The sequence below is a fragment of the Pavona decussata genome, unplaced genomic scaffold, assembly GCF_977016875.1.
Source record: "Pavona decussata unplaced genomic scaffold, jaPavDecu1.1 SCAFFOLD_137, whole genome shotgun sequence".
NCBI lineage: Eukaryota > Metazoa > Cnidaria > Anthozoa > Scleractinia > Agariciidae > Pavona > Pavona decussata.
In genome coordinates this window covers 3,384,310-3,400,366 of record NW_028145550.1, presented here as the reverse complement: position 1 = coordinate 3,400,366, position 16,057 = coordinate 3,384,310, and the positions used below count along the sequence as shown (strand labels likewise).

The 16,057-nt window shown below is 39.3% G+C and overlaps 3 protein-coding genes across 3 annotated transcripts in view; 1 reads left to right on the top strand and 2 right to left on the bottom strand.

The window, feature by feature from the left end:
• Positions 1–16,057, bottom strand: part of LOC146467375 (bromodomain adjacent to zinc finger domain protein 1A-like) — a 31,267-nt gene that overhangs the window by 14,542 nt on the left and 668 nt on the right. Inside the window, exons 2-6 of the mRNA XM_085126253.1 lie at positions 15,739–16,014; positions 13,785–14,576; positions 12,477–12,579; positions 11,460–11,672; positions 10,699–10,911 (exon numbers count right to left, since the gene is read on the bottom strand). Of these exons, the coding sequence (XP_084982379.1) occupies positions 10,699–10,911; positions 11,460–11,672; positions 12,477–12,579; positions 13,785–14,576; positions 15,739–16,014 (1,597 nt within the window). The remainder of the gene's footprint in view (positions 1–10,698; positions 10,912–11,459; positions 11,673–12,476; positions 12,580–13,784; positions 14,577–15,738; positions 16,015–16,057) is intronic.
• On the bottom strand, positions 1,668–6,065 carry LOC146467377 (uncharacterized). The gene is made up of 7 exons (XM_085126077.1): positions 5,843–6,065; positions 5,598–5,743; positions 4,257–4,358; positions 3,933–4,001; positions 2,783–3,052; positions 2,548–2,646; positions 1,668–2,326 (listed from the first exon to the last, which is right to left on the bottom strand). The coding sequence occupies exons 1-7, from the start codon at positions 6,063–6,065 to the stop codon at positions 1,805–1,807; spliced, it is 1,431 nt and encodes a 476-aa protein (XP_084982203.1). The 3' UTR covers positions 1,668–1,804.
• On the top strand, positions 5,916–8,945 carry LOC146467376 (uncharacterized). Its single transcript, XM_085126076.1, has one exon. It carries the CDS (start codon positions 6,917–6,919, stop codon positions 8,789–8,791), a length of 1,875 nt encoding a protein of 624 aa, XP_084982202.1. The 5' UTR covers positions 5,916–6,916; the 3' UTR covers positions 8,792–8,945.

Here is a 16,057-nt window from a genome sequence, read left to right as displayed (position 1 = left end):
CATACAACAAAGAACATTGTTTTGAAAGGCTATGATGAAAATCAAATGAGACTTCCATTGAATGAAAGAAAGGATTGACAGGTTAATGATTGAAGATACCAGCAGCTGTTACTTTTGTCTCCAACGTCTGTCAATTTTAAATCCTTATAAAGTAAGATCATTCATTAAACAAAAGCTACCAAGTGCTCAATACACTGTACTTTACTGTGCTGCATACTGTTTAAATGCTGTATAAAGTGTTTCAAACTTTCCAACTCTTGATCTGTTGATATCATAAAGTGGGGATATCACCATAAAGTGGGGATAAATGTGACCTTCTTTGGGAAAACGTACACTAACGATATTCCGTTTAACGTTAGAAAACTAACGGATAGCTAACGGATAGCTAACGGCTTTTCAGACGATCTAACGGTTTGTCCTAACGCTCAAACGGTTTGTCCTAACGCTCAAACGGTTTGTCCTAACGCTCAAACGGTTTGTCCTAACGTTCAAACGATTTGTCCTAACGCTCTAACGATTTGTCTTAATGCTCAAACGGTTTGTCCTAACGCTCTAACGATTTGTTCTAACGCTCTAACGATTTGTCCTAACGCTCAAAGGCAAACGGTTGATTCTAACGCTCAAATGATTATTCCGAACATTCTAACGTTTTTAGTGCAGGTTCGTTCTGGCGCACTAACGGTTGGTCCGCCTAACGTTCTTACCTTGTTTTTAAGTTGTTCCTTATAGTTCACCCAAACGGTGCAAGCGGTCGATCGAAAAAAGTACGGAGTAAGGAAGTGTAAAATGGTGTTGCAAAGTCTTCTTGAGAACAGCTAATTGACTGAAGGCTTTTAACGTCGAAAGATTTCACTGTGACGATTGTGAAAACCACCAATGATCAGGCGAATCGAGTCTTCTTCAGTCGGGCAAATCGACAACAACTACAGGTCGTCCCGTTTCTCCGGGAATATATTTTTATACTGGCTAGAATAATTATTTCGAGCATGCACGTCGACCGCAGACTGTCATATTTAAAAGAAATTACATTGGGTGAATCCTTTGACTCTGGGTTAAGTTATAGGCACACTAGCCGATTCTTTTCTCAGCCGATGAAAAATCTTCATGTTGGCTAGTGTGCAGTGAACTCAGACAAGTCTGCGACAAGATGGGGGCTTAAATTGTCCAGCGATATCTGACAACGCGTCGTTGTAGATCTCAAAATCTGTTGTCGGGCCTTGTTGGCTAGTGTGCGGCGGACCAAGACAATTGATTCTTATTTTTGACTCCGATTCTACAACAAAAAAAATCGGCTAGTGTGCAGCGGCCTTTCGGATTCTGTTTTCGAACTTCTGGTAAACAATTTTATGCAAATTTTCGATGAAATTTGATCCACCGGGAATACATGTCAACTGAAGGCAGTGAAGCGTTTCGTGACGACCATTTACTTGTCTTAGCACTGTCTATCAACTGAGCTGTAACATATTTTGGTTTTCTTTGCTGTCCGAAAATAGCCATGAGTTCTCCTGCTTCTTCTTTGAGCATTAGTGATTATAAAAATAAAAGATGTTCCGATGTCAATAATTAATCATTACTCTCCAAACTGGAGATGGATGGTGGGGGACATTTGCAGCTCAGTCAATATCTACCACTAATGATGAGGTCAAAAATTAATTTTAGTCTTCGTGTGTACTTCATGGAATCTTTTATTTCTTAAACTTTCTGGAATTACATTCTTTCTGCTAAAAAAAATCCTAAACAATCCTAAATCCTAAAAAAATCCTAAAAAATTATGTTTACAAAGTTCTTTTCGTAATGTCTCTCCTTAGTTTGCCCTTTTTGCGAATTTAAGAGCACGACATCTATCATTAATTTTAGCCTTGATGTATTTCCAAAGTTTCTCTTTTTCAGCCGCACATTCGACGGCAAACTTACTAAAAACCAAAACTTTCAAAGAATTCAGCCTGTTGCTGTCTAGAGGTTGTTTGCCATGGGTGCCGTCGGTGTTGCTGCTGATAAGTTCTTCGTCAGTGAAGAAGTACGGAAGAAGCTTCACTGCACATCTGTGCCTCTTGGTTTCTTGCTGAAGCGCTGCCTGTACGCCTGGCACCTTCCTGGGAGTAACACAAGTCCGAATCACAGCTTCGGCCACCGGGATTTCATCTCTGCTGTCCTTGCCGTTGGTGTCAATGGTTACCGCTATGGGCGCTGAAGGTCTTTCTGGTGTAGCTGGAAGGCTGGCTTCGATTTCGTCGCTTCGCAAAGTTGCAATTGTCTCCATGTCGATCGTCAACAGATCTTGATTCGACGACATACACGAAGAGTTGAAGTTCTCTTCACTCCTGAACTGAAAAAAGAAGAAAAAAATCGTAACTAATTTGTTTCTCGTTTTCAAACAGTGTTGTCAGAGTTTCCATCGGTTGCAACATGTTGTCGATTTCAATACAATTACAGGGCTTTTAACAACTTTCTATGCCAGGTTCACTGAAAAATGTTGCTGGATTTATAAAAAGTGTGTGTGTGCGCGTGTGCGCAATGTTTCTTAGTATTATCAGTCATTCAACTTACCACCGTCTCTAAAGATTCCAGCCGCTGCTCGATTCGCGACAATCTGCGCGCCATGTTCTCTTCCAATGAGACAAGGGAGTCTTCGAATTTGTCCATCACCTGGTGGCCAAGAAAAAAATGTAATTAGTTGTATTCTTAATACTTTAACAGATTTACAGAAACAATGTGAACTGGCAGTGGTACTTAATTTAAATCATTTATGTCTTTCATTCAGAACCCACTGCTTTGTGCTTACCTTAAAAAGACGTTTGCTATCTAGGATCCTATTCTTCAAAAGGTCACATTCTCTAGTTTTTGCCTCGAGCTGCTTCTTTATCATGTTGATATCGTCTGGAGAATCAATTTCGTCCTTGCTGATGCTGCCTGGGGAATCAATTTCTTTCAAAGGAAGCCTCTGTTTTTTGGCCGCGCCTGCTCGGCGATTGGTTGCCCACTCTTCTTCCCTCTTTCTTTGTTCTAGCAGAAATTCTTGATATGGGTCTCCTGATCGTGCGACTGTATTTTCCTGGAGAACAACACAACAACAACGATTTAGTGTACTTTACAAAGCTCCCGTTAATACTGTCAATAAGGAATTTCGGTCACTAAGAGTTGAATACAATCATTTTTTTTTTCAATGACTCCGGTCGGCTAGCAAATTTGAATTATGGTCGGTTCGCAAACGCCCAACCCCGGTAACTCGAACCCATTTAAGCTGAGGCTTTCGGGTCAAAACAAAAAGTTGTCAACATATTAAAGAAAGAATTGGAACGCCTTGAGATGTGAACATTATGAATTTGTTCTCAGCTACTGGAGAACGCTTTAGTTAAAGCAGTTTAAATACATGTATACTGTATTTTTGTAGGCAGGCGTTCCAAGGTGCAATGGATACATATTTTCATTCATTGTAGCACTGTTAATTGTTTTCTCTGTGACAGCTTAACAGGCAGTGCAAGGGAAACAAAATTTGGTTCGAGTTAGCGAGGAATTCGAGTTATCCGAGTTCGAGTTATCCGAGTAAAATTGACTGAAAAGTAGAGTCAAATCCAACGGAAACGGGACTGAGCTCGAGTTAGCGGAGAGTTCGAGTTATCCGAGTTCGAGTTACCGGGGTTCCACTGTAGTAGATAATTTAAGTTCGCATCGTTTGTTCTTTTTAAAGGATACATATCATTAAGGTCTTGAAACAATATCCTATTGAAGTTGGAAAAGTCTCACCTTCTTTGCAAAGTGCCGGGCAATTAAGCGACTTTGATTATGCTTATTGAATAAAAGATTGAGTTGTGCTTAAAAAGTTGGACTATGCAGACGTCTTGCTAGTAAGTTTTCATCACTGAGCCAGTTTGCCAAAAAAAAGTTCGTAACTACAATTTTTTTAGAAAAGGAAAAGAGTAACAATAATTTACCTGTGCAGATGATGGCTTTATGGAGCTGTCCTTTGTCTTTGTTGCCTTCTTCTTAGAGGTAGATTTCTCCTGAAATAAAACGAATTATTGGATTTTAGTTAAGTTGGGTCGGTTAAGTAAAATCAACAAACGGACTACCAAACTCCGTTGCATGTCATTATTATGCCAAAATAATAATCAATAATAAACTTAACACTTCTAAATGGAATAATTAACTACTCTGTATGAAATAAGAGCCCGATCCAAGTATACTGTAGTTGGAAGACCATGATCAAGGTAAAAAATCAAACAAGAAATTGCTAAAAAGTCAGTTACAATATTTACCTGTTCCTTACTCAAATCTACCAGTTCGTCTGTCGCGGCAGATGAAGGCTTCGTGGTTTTATCCTTCGACGTTACCACCTTTTCCTTGGAAGTACTTTTCTCCTGAAAGAAAGCGAATTATAAGATTTCAGTTCGTGAGCAAGACTTAATGGTAGTTACAAGTAAAATAAAATTAAGGGGCAACTAAACTCCAGTGCGATCTCAAATCAATAGAAAATAGAGACATCAGTAAATAGAACGTGAACCTGACGCATCTAATCCAATCGAACACTAATCGTTCGATTGGGTTCGGTAATCGAAAATAATCAAACTCACAATAAAATTTGGTCCATCGAACACAATCCAACGTTCGATTACCGAAAAACCGGATTAAAGCTCATTAATAGCACAACGAGACTGACAGTATTATAAGATTTCAGTTCGTGAGCAAGACTTAACGGTTGTTCCAAGTTAAATAAAATTAAGGGACAACTAAACTCCAGCGCGATCTCAAGTCAAAAGAAAATAGAGACGTCAGTAAATAGAACGCCATAATCCCGGACGTAATCGTGTGAACCCGACGCATCTAATCCAATCGAACACTAATCGTTCGATTGGGTTCGGTAATCGAAAATAATCGAACTCACAGTAAAATTTGGTCCATCGAACACAATCCAACGTTCGATTACCGAAAAACCGGATTAGAGCTCATTAACAGCACAGATAACGAGACTGACAGAATTATAAGATCTCACTTCATGAGCAAAACTTAATAGTAGTTCCAAGTTAAATAAAATTAAGGGACAACTAAACTCCAGCGCGATCTCAAATCAATAGAAAATAGAGTCGTCAGTAAATAGAACGCCATAATCCCGGACATAATCGCGTGAAATCGGCGTATCTAATCCAATCAAACACTAATCGTTCGATTGGGTTCGGTAATCGAGCATAATCGAACTCACAATAAAATTTGGTCCATCGAACACAATCCAACGTTTGATTGCTGAACGGTCAAAAATCGTACTCAATCGAACAATCGATTACTGAACTCCTGCTTGGACGTTTTTCTGTTTATTTCATTCAGTAAAGTTGATTATGATTATTCCTGCGTCTTTTACTTATTTTCAGGTGTCAAGAGATGGATTCCGAACGAAATCAGATCGGATTGAGTTACGATTGCGTTCGATTGGTTCGATAATCGAATTCACAGCAAAAGTAGATGTTCGATTTTGTTCGATTACCAACTCAATTGAACGATTGGTGTTCGATTGAGTTCGATTAGATACTGAGTGTATACGTCGGGCGTAAATGAACGCCGGAAAAACCGGATTAGAGCTTAACAGCATAGATAACGATACTTACAGAACGTGATCTCTTCTTTGGTGGTTCGTTCGGCAATTGGCTTGATTCATGACACTCGAACTCACTCTCGTCATCTAATGGAGCAGTTTTCTTCAAATTCTGTTCCGACCATAAAAGATCCTTCTCATTTAGTTCGTCGCCACTATCTACAACCAGAAAAGAACAATAACATGTTAAGCCAAGATATCTGGAAGAAGAGTAAACATTGCAACTGAGTAGCACAATTAACTACTTAGCTTACTTACCACTTAGAGCGATGATTTTAGCTTCCACTGTTTCCCCTTGCCAATTTACTGTCACCATTCCTCCAATAACAGCTTCGTCTTTTTGCAAGATAATTTTGGTTGGGCCGATTCCAGTCATGTTTTCTTCGGGAAAGTAGAAAAGAGCTTTCGACGGCAACTGATTAGTCTCGCGCAACAATTTTCTGAGAGACATTCTATTCTGTACAAAACAGCAGGTAAACATGATTTGATCATATGGAAGAGGCCCTTTTATTCTGTTCGAATGGATTGCTATTGTCAGTGAAGGATCGAAAATCCCAGAAATTCATTGGCCACTGCACTTCCTTTGTTGACATTGAATTACAATCCCATGTATTTTATTGGCTGTGTTACATGCAGACTATTTTTTTGTGTCAAAGTAAAAATCCCATTGGCTGGTGAGTTTTCCATTGTTCTAGTGAGATGAGTTTGTAGCTAGAACTCTGCTCTTTTACATTGCCAAAACAATCTTTTGTTACCGCTCACACGCGCAAGAAACAGCGAAAATGAGAAAAGGGTTACTCACTATTATTCACTATTAAGTCCGAAATCTGAGCTCAACATAATAAAGGTTGCGTTATTGCATATTCAATATTGCTCGTTCTGTTTCCTACCTTAAGAAATCAGCCTGTTTTGCGGTAGAGGCTGTCTTTTACCCATGAGCGCGTGACGAAATAACTCTCATCACAGTTATCATGATTGCAATTTTTTTAAGGGATTTGAACCCGTGCCTCTGCGTCTGCGCTGCAGTACCCTACCACAGTTCATATCATATTCTCAAAAAAGAGAACAGTTTACTGTCTGAATTACAGAGTTTTAAACTAAATAGAACCAGAGATGTATTTTTTTTTTTTTCTGTTATTGTCCGAGAGGTAAACATTGTGTGAGTGAGGCCATAAGCGCGTGTTAAAAGGAAGCACTTTCCTTTGGAGAGAGAGAGAAAAAAAAAGGACTCGGATTATGTGAAACTGGTGCCACCGATAAACTGTGAAAGCAGTATTTAAATTGTGAACACATTTCAGCCATTGCTTTGCTCGTTCTTTTCTGTTTTCGCATATGCAAATTATTGGCCTCAAGTCCCACTCCTTTTGTCAAAGAAGATACGTCTCCATGACAACAACAACAACGAGATCGCTTATGCGAAACCAGCTTACGAGCAAGCTTATTCAAAACGGTTTTAATGAACACAACGCTATGTCTGATGTTAATAACGGAGAGAAAGAAACTTGCGATGAATTACTCAACAAACTCAAGAAATTTCTTCAAGATGGTTGCGGATGTACTCTCGGTCTGAAGAACGGGCCATGTTGTCGACAGTTTTCAGAAGAAACAGCCCTGTTTAATTTAAACAACTGCCTTGAACTGTCAAGTTTAGAGCTTGATTTGGTTATCTTAACAAGTATCCAGGCGTTCACTCGAAGTGAGTCTATTGGTGGCAAGAGAAGTCCTCGATGTACATTCTACTACCAATCTAAACCAATTTGCAAGGAAATGTTTTTGCACTTTTATGGCATAAGCTACTCGCGATTCCGACGCCTAAAGGAACACTACGAACAGCACGGTATTTCTCCGCGTCAACATGGGAACACGAAACGACTCCCGGAAAACACAATTCCTCAGGAAACCATCGAAAACGTTCATTCATTTCTAGCAAACTATGTGGAAGAAAACGCCATTGTTTTGCCCGGCAGGATACCTGGATTCAAAAGTGACGACGTGAAGGTGCTTTCGTCAAGTGAAACAAAGATAGGTGTTTGGCGAGTGTATGAGAAAGCCTGCCAAACTTCGAACAAACGAGCAGTCAGCTACCCCAAATTTCATCAAATTTGGGGACAATGTTATCCGAATGTTGTAGTTTCAAAGCCAATGACAGATCTCTGTATTACTTGTCAACAGAACACAAACAAACTCCAACGTGCCGCCAACCTTACGGAACGCGAAAAAGCAGAATTGGTCAAGGATCATCAGGATCACATTAATTGCGCTCAATCTGAAAGAGAATTCTACAGGAATTCTTGTGCAAACTCACAGAAAACATTAGAAAACATCGAAGACAATGCATTATTGAATCGCACAAACCGGAACGCTTGTTCACTGAAGGGGACAATGCACTACTCTTTTGACTTCGCTCAGCAAGTGCACATCCCAAGCAACCCGATGCAACCGGGGCCTATATATTTTAAAACTCCCCGAAAATGCGGAATATTTGGAGTGATGTGCGAGGCAATCCCACAGCAAGTCAACTTCTTGATCGACGAGGCTGTTACCGCTGGTAAAGGAGCGAATGCAACTATAAGCTACGTCCATTACTATTTTGCACATCATGGACTCGGGGAGACCGACGCGCATCTCAACGCTGACAACTGCGCGGGTCAGAACAAAAACAATTACTTTGTATGGTACTTAGCCTGGAGAGTTATGATGCACCTCCATGATTCAATCCTCTACTCGTTTCTTGTTGCTGGCCACACTAAATTTAGTCCAGATCGTTGCTTTGGGATGATTAAAAAATCATACAAAGCCACCTACGTATCGTCTATTTACGAGCTGGCGCGCCTTGTCGAAAACTCAAGCAGCATTGGTGTTAACAAGGCACAGCTTGTGGGAACTCATGATGGCAGAGTCATAGTTCCAGTGTTCGACTGGGCATCCTTTCTGGAACCGTACTTCAAGAGAATCCCCAATATAAAGAAGTACCACCACTTCCGATTTTCAAAGGACAGTCCAGGAATGGTTTTCTGCAAAGAGTTCGTCACAAGTCCCGAACAACCTTTTATGTTGTTAAAAGATCAAGCGAATCTCCCTCCCTCTGTTATCCAAACTACGATCAGCCCCGATGGTCTCTCGCAAGAGCGCAAGAATTACTTATTCAGGGAGATACGCCAGTTTTGTAAGCCCGGTACAGAAGACTTAGTGGCACCCGCGCCTTGAACTGACGACCTTTCAATTAAGCTTTATTATGACCAATTATTTTTAGGTATCAAAGAAGATTGATGTAACTAATTAAAAATTGTAGTATAGAGTTTAATTCATCTTTCATGCACAAACTGTAACAATTCACATTAAAATGCAATGTTGATTTTAATTTCATGTCAGTTTTTACGTCTGAATGTAAACAAACTAATGTACGAAGATAACGAACGCGAAGCGCGACCGAACCAAAGTACTCGTAAAATACTAAAAGTGCGCGAGCTTCTGTTCTTACAATGCATTTTTAACATAACTAAAATTTTGCGACGCCGGAAAATAAAAATAGAAAACCCAATAAATCAAAGGCAATTCTGTACTGTGCTCCCCACTCATATGAAAAGTGCAAGTTCACCGAGTTTGGCCCAACGCTAGTGGTTACCAAGACAACGCTGTCAAAAAAGTCAGTTGTGTTGTGTTACCCGTCACGCGCGATGGATTGATCGAATGCAAAATAAGCTTCGCGGGTGAGTAGGTCGGTGAAAACAATACGCGAAAGCAGAAATGCATGTTGAATGGCTTTCAGTGTCGGGTTTCTTTTCGCCACAGCAACGGAATATTTTCTCTCCGCATTTCGTGTTTAACCCCACAAAAATAATTATTGTTGTCAATTTAAATATAAACAAGCGCACATCAAAGAGTAACAAATGCTGAATTTTCGGTCGCTTTCGCAGATCATTTGCATACAACATGCATTCGAATGTTCGCAGCGTTAGTGTTTACCGCTAACCAGCGATACTTCTTGTCGTTTTAATGGATGCTAACATTGTTTTTCATACGGATGGCGCTTACGGAATGTGCCGGGCTGCTCGTTTAGTAAAATGGATGTTAAAATTATTTTTCTTAATGGTAGCACTTGCCGTTTAATTCTTGAACGGATAGTACTCGTCATTGCGCGAGGTTCTATTGTGGACCTTAAAGTGATTGCGACTGTTTCATTTCCTCTTCAAGGCGCCTGCTACATCCGTTCACTGGCTGTAATTCTTGTCTAAAACATCGGTTACAAGATCTTACAAAAGTAAGGATTTGATTGTTCTTTTAAAGCGATGGTCTTACAATTCTCTAAAAGGAAGCCAGTCTTCGTTGAAACTTCTTTCTAACAGAGTATGCCGATAGATCGTACGTTAGTTTTCTGGCTGAAAGGACTCGTGCTCCAACAGGTAAAGATCAGGATACTAACGGATCACGGACACGACTAACTAACAGACTAACGGACTGCAACTAACGGATAGAACTAACGTTCTAACGGATAGAACTAACGTTCTAACGGATACATCTAACGTTCTAACAGATTCAACTAACGCTCTAACGGTTACGGATTAGATGCTAACGGATTGACTAACGCCTCTAACGGTTTTCATTAATTTGTCTAACGGAAGACTAACGGATAACTAACGGCCTAGACCGTTTAACGGAATATCGTTAGTGTACGATTTCCCAAAGAAGGTCACAAATACACCAAATAGCCGTTTTGTTTTGTGCTGTGTACAGGCGTATTATTCTGTAAAAGAAGGTTCTAACTTTGTGGATAAAATTCTAAAGCGTGAACATTCAAATGAACAAATGTTTACTAAACTATTGAAGACTGCATTGTATCTTGTGGTGTTGTTTGCATAAGCCGGTTCTAATGTTTCAGCCTGTGGATCAAATCCTACAGTATGACCAATCAAATGAAAGCTACTGAGTAGTGCTTTCCTGTGGTGCTGTTTGTTATTCTGCACAAGGTGGTTCTAACCTTTGAATCTGTGGACAAAATCCTATGGTGTGACCAATCAAATGAATGGTGGATTTCTTTCCTGTGGTAATGTTCATTTTTTCCCAGGAATTTTACCGAATTTTCCTGCCTGGTAAAATTCATAATTATGCCTTACCCTGTCTCGTTCAATCTTCTTGACTGCTCTTTCCTCTTCTCTCTTAGCTTTGTTCTCTGCCTTTTCTCTCTCCCTCTCCACTCTCTTTCTTTCCTTTTCTTCTTCAATTTGTTTTTTCCTTCTCTCCTTTTCCTCTTCCATGAGTCTACGGAACTCCTCTGGTGGGAGCTTCATCTTGTTTTTGTCCTCCTTTGATTTACCATCTTTCTCTTTCTGTGATCAGAGAAATTATGACAAAAACATTGCTGATTATCAAGCTCCAAATTCAGTGTACGTAGCAAAAAGCAGCTGATGCAATATTTGGCGTAAACAGTCAATAACCTTTACTCTAAAGAGGTGTCAGTAATGATATCCCAAACATTGTGTTATTTGTCAATGTATCTACAATGAGTGACAAAAATGTTGCTACACCTCCATTTTGAACTCCTGTTTTATGCTGAACACAACAAAAATCATGCCCTGCTCTTCTGTATGTCGCCCTTCCCCCCCATACAAGTTGCAAACCATTTCCGAAAATCTGTCTTCATTGAAGAACAACATTGTAACAGGGGAATCACTCATATCATGCTCGAATTTTCAGAGAGTGCAAAGTTTGCCAAACTCTTTCCCACATTATTTTCAAACGAGGCTGACCATGCAAATAAAGATCTTACACACGGCTGTAAGCACTTGGAAAGAAATTTGGCCCAGATGCCATCAGATGCGATTTCTGTAAAAACAACAAGTGGGTATACCAGCCAACAAGGGCTAAGGTCATTCACCTTTTCTTTCTTTTCTTTCTTCTTTTTGGATCCTTCTTCTTCATTCTTCACTTCTTCATCTTTCTTTTTCTTCTTCCTCTTCTTTTTAACCGGCCCATCTTCACCCGCCTGGTCCTCATGACTCCTTTTTCTTCGTTTCTTGTCCTTAGGGGGAGAGGCCAGCTTCAAAGGAATGTCTGGTTCACCAAGGTCAAATTTCTCTCGGAACTCCCTCTGAAAATCATGCATTAATGGGAAATTAATGAATTAATAACGTACTCAATAAACTAACAAATTTATACAGATTTGTCGGAACTTTTAAAGACCAGTCTCTGCTTTGTTAGACAAGCACAAGTGTCTTTTGTTGACAAGAAACTTTCAATGTCTCTGACCAGATATTTTATTTATAGCTAAACACAAAATGTTCTCATGATATGATAGTGTTCATCAGCAGAGAGACACTATCTTTATTGCATACTGTCTCCATCTAGCAAAAATGCCCCGATCGATAGTGTTTGGGATGAAATGCAACAAAATTAATTCCACATACAAGAGACTCTGTAAGCCTTTCTGAAAAACACTTATTTTCCAGATGCATTGACAACGTCCAGCTATGAAGTAAGCAAATATCCATCCTAAGGGACTCCAAATTAAAAAAACTTTAAACCTGTATAAAATTGTGTTGAACTTGTTCTCATCTTTACCAAAAACCATACAGTTAATATATACATTGTATATATGGCAGTATCATTTTCATGGATAAGTTAATCTCAGGTGGCGTGGAATTCATCTTTAGCCAGGCAGGTTGAGTTTTGTCCCAGGATCCTAGACAATACTCATTCCAGGGCAAAATTATTCATCTCTAATGTAATGTAAAAGGGCCCTTCCACTTCTACTGTTCTAACCAGAATTGTTTTAGCAGAGTGCCACAATAAATTTATTGGCTCCAGAATCCAATAGAAAACTGTACTCAATTTTTGCCTTTCTTTAAAACCAAGAAACAACTCTTGTAACACTCCCATGAATAAGAACTCATACCTGAACAATATAGACACCATCTTCTGAATGAGGAGTGCTTCTTTCACAGCTGATCTTTAGGAGCATTTTCAATTTATCTCTTGTGAAGACACCTTTCCTACGGCTGAAACATTGATTTTATGAATTATACTGTTACACTGTGTGCAATGAACCAAACTAGATTTAAACTCCCACCCCTAACAACAGAAAATTAATGCCGAAATCATGAATGTAATAAAACCCATGTAAAAATCCATCCATGTCTGACACTTTTAAGTTGTAGTCACTACCCTCCTTCCTAGAAGTGCTTCTTCTAGCTCCCAACCACACATCCTCCCCTTCCCCAGTCTACATGGATGCAAGTGTTATCTCCAGCAGTATGTCTCTAGTACTCATCACACTGCACAAAAAATTGGATTTGCTCTTTTTTTGATCCGTATCAAAGATGAGGTCAAATATAATAACATTTTTGACAACACATTTGATGCACATCAAATATGTGACGCCTTTGCATATACCTTTGACTTGAATCAAAAGTGAGTTCAAATGTATTAACAACTTTGACCCTACCTTTGACGCGCGTCAAATTGAAATCAAACAACTTTGACTCCGCCTATGACGCGCATCAAAGGTGGATCAAATATATGTTATCTTTGATTCGAAACAAACTTGACTCCACCGTGAATCAAATGCAGCCTTTGTCACCTGTGATTCTAATCAAAGGTAATCAAGGGCGGCCTTTGACAGTCTTTGACCACACATTTGATGTGCGCAAAAGTGTTTTTTTGTGCAGTGTCATTTGTACAACAAGACACCCAGACACCATTTTGGCTTATATAATTATACTTTCAATTGGTGTTTGGGCTGGCCTACGTGGAGGTCGTACACAATTCTTAATGAATATCCAAAATGGTGAAGAATAGAAATGTTTTATGCCTTTTAATGTCTGTGTACTGTGTACTTGGAGTTGATTGATGCCGTTTTGGTTCATTGACTGTTTCTGCAACCGTTTAGCCTCAAAGTATTATAAAAAACCCACCACTATAAAATGGAGTTCCTTCCCCACACCCCTCCCTCCCAGGAGAGGGCCATTATTCAATGTGATATCTGCCGAGCTGTTTTCAATCTGTATTTTTTCCCTCTTTACTCATTCAGAATGTTTTCCATTGTTTCTCCTCTAATTAGCTCTACTACCAGTTCAAATCAACCTTGCATGTGACAGAAGACAAATCAAAATAAATTATTTATAACACAATCTAGAAGTTTCTATCAGACTATGACTATAAAATCAATACGGTTGTCCTTGATATTTATTTGCAAGTTTAGTACCTGACAGCTGAAGCTTGAACAATCACAACTTCATGTCGCTTCTCTTTCTTCTTTGATCCTTTATCCCTCTTATCCGAATGAATTCTGACTTCGTACTGATATAAAGCAGCATCTGGCCAGTTATACACTGGCTTCACTTTAGGAGACGACAGTCTCGGAGACTGCCCTTGTGAGCTACCTTGATCATCACCATCGTCATCAATAACAATAACCTCATTCTCAGAACTTTTCTTGTTACGAATGCCTGGTGATTTAAGTTCCTTTGGTGATTCTAGTTTACTTGAACCACTAGGTGACTTGTTCTTTGGTGACGCAAGTTTCTCCTCACTACTTTTCGTTGAAGAGGGTGTAGACGGCTTCTTAGTGATCTTATCACTTGTACCCGCTTTGGACGGTGTGCCTTTCCCATCTGCTGAATGCTTCCTTGATTTGCCAGAACTTTTGTCAGTATAGCTTTCCGCACTGTGCTTTCGCGATTTTGATTTTGAAGGTGTGTCCCCCTCTAAACTCTTCTTTGGAGTTTTTCCAGTTGGTGATTTTGCAAATACACTGTCAGAGTTGTACTTTTTAGCCTGACATGATAATGGCTGGCTGTCTGAACTACTGGAGCTATTTGTTCTTTGTTTTGATGGTTTATCTTTAAAATGGTCCTGCTGATTCTTAGAGGATGGTGATTTAAGCTTTTCTTCAGAGTGGCTATGCTTCCTGGACTTCGGAGACTTTCCAGTTTTGTTTGGTGAGTGACTGGCACCTTCTGCAGGGGGGATAACTCTGATTATTACGCCTCGTTTCCTGGCAAAAGAAAGAACGTTTTGTAAGTCCAATTATTTAATGTTTTCTGCACCTGTAAATGACTCTTTCATGATCCAGTAGATCCAGTGGTCCCAGACCTGTTGTCAGTATAACACCACAAAACAATTATTAATTATGAAGTGTCATTCAAGTAGTGCTCTAATTTTAGTTATTTTCTAAATCTTATCCAATTCAAATACTGCCCTGGTAACTATGTCACAAGTTTATTAACATGTTGTTAATCACAATAAAGTGACATTTCTTACATGCCTTATGTCAATTTCTGACATACTCCTATTTAGCAGCCAGGCCCTATTACCAGCCACTTGCCATTTCACTGAGAGTAGCCGCTTAATAGTGTTTTCAGTGTAGATGCAAACCCAGATATTAGCCATGCAATAAACTATGATATAGTAAATTTGTAGTTGAAAATTTATAGTAAAATGTAATGATAATTATTATCACTGCTGTAAATCTAATAATTATTAATAATTTTATTGCACTTAACTTAGGAACACAAACAATATTAAAATGTTAGTATACCTTAAAGTCCATATAAAAGTTTCAATTTAGTTGATTCATTTTTATAGTAATTGGAAAAATAAAATTATGACCAAAGACATGTACTAACATTTTTTTGACTTTTAAAATTACTTAAAAATACTTTAAAGGACAAAAACAATTCAACAACTAAATTCTTTATTGACAGCTGCCACTCAAAGAAGCCAATTATATCATTCAAAACAGTCGAGAAATAGTATAACGAAAATTGAACATAAAAATAGATAAGGAGTTTATGAGCCATACCACTATAACAATATGGCTGCCCCCTTTGTTTCAAACCAAAAATCCTTGAAACCCCCAGAAAATATAATTTGGTCAAAATATGCCCCCACACCCCACCCCTGTCCATTTTGTACCCCTGTAGACAATTAGGCAGAGGAAAAGTAAGGAATTTGAGAGAGAAAATGACTTTTCTTCCTCAAAGTTGCATAATATGCGAAGAAGACGCCCGCTGGATGACATGTGATGTAGTATCTACCTCACGACGGTTTGGACCGATTACCTACAACCAACACCGTGCCAAAGTCAGCCCCACACCCCTCAAAAAGGGATCCCATTTTCGAAATGGCCTCATTCAAATACAAATAAACGCACTTACTTCTGTGAATGATAGTTAACCTCAACTTCTTCGCCTTCCTGGTAGCGATCCTTCATGTAGGAAAAGACTTCATCGCATAAATTAGCTAGTCGACCACGCTGAGTGTGGTGGACGAGAGTCAGTACCGCTCGTTGGATAGGCTCTGGGAGACTCTGTGCTTGTTTTCTAATGGACTTTTCCGAATCATGTGCCTCTTGGAAGGTTAAACCGCTCTTGCCAGTGTATTTACAGCTCCATAACAAGCTATTACACAAAATTGTGCGCTCGAAAAACGACCTGAAACGAAAAAATGGCGGTGTCTCAAGACGGTAGGTGAAAA

Bases quoted from the DNA above. Each gene is read 5' to 3' on its own strand.
- LOC146467377 (XM_085126077.1), bottom strand. From the start codon at position 6,065: ATGTTTACCTGCTGTTTTGTACAGAATAGAATGTCTCTCAGAAAATTG. The intron at 3,053-3,932 runs GTAAATTATTGT...GTTGTTCTCCAG, and splicing joins TAAAGCCATCATCTGCACAG to GAAAATACAGTCGCACGATC. The intron at 2,647-2,782 runs GTAAGCACAAAG...CTTGGCCACCAG, and splicing joins ATAGCAAACGTCTTTTTAAG to GTGATGGACAAATTCGAAGA.
- LOC146467376 (XM_085126076.1), top strand. From the start codon at position 6,917: ATGCAAATTATTGGCCTCAAGTCCCACTCCTTTTGTCAAAGAAGATAC.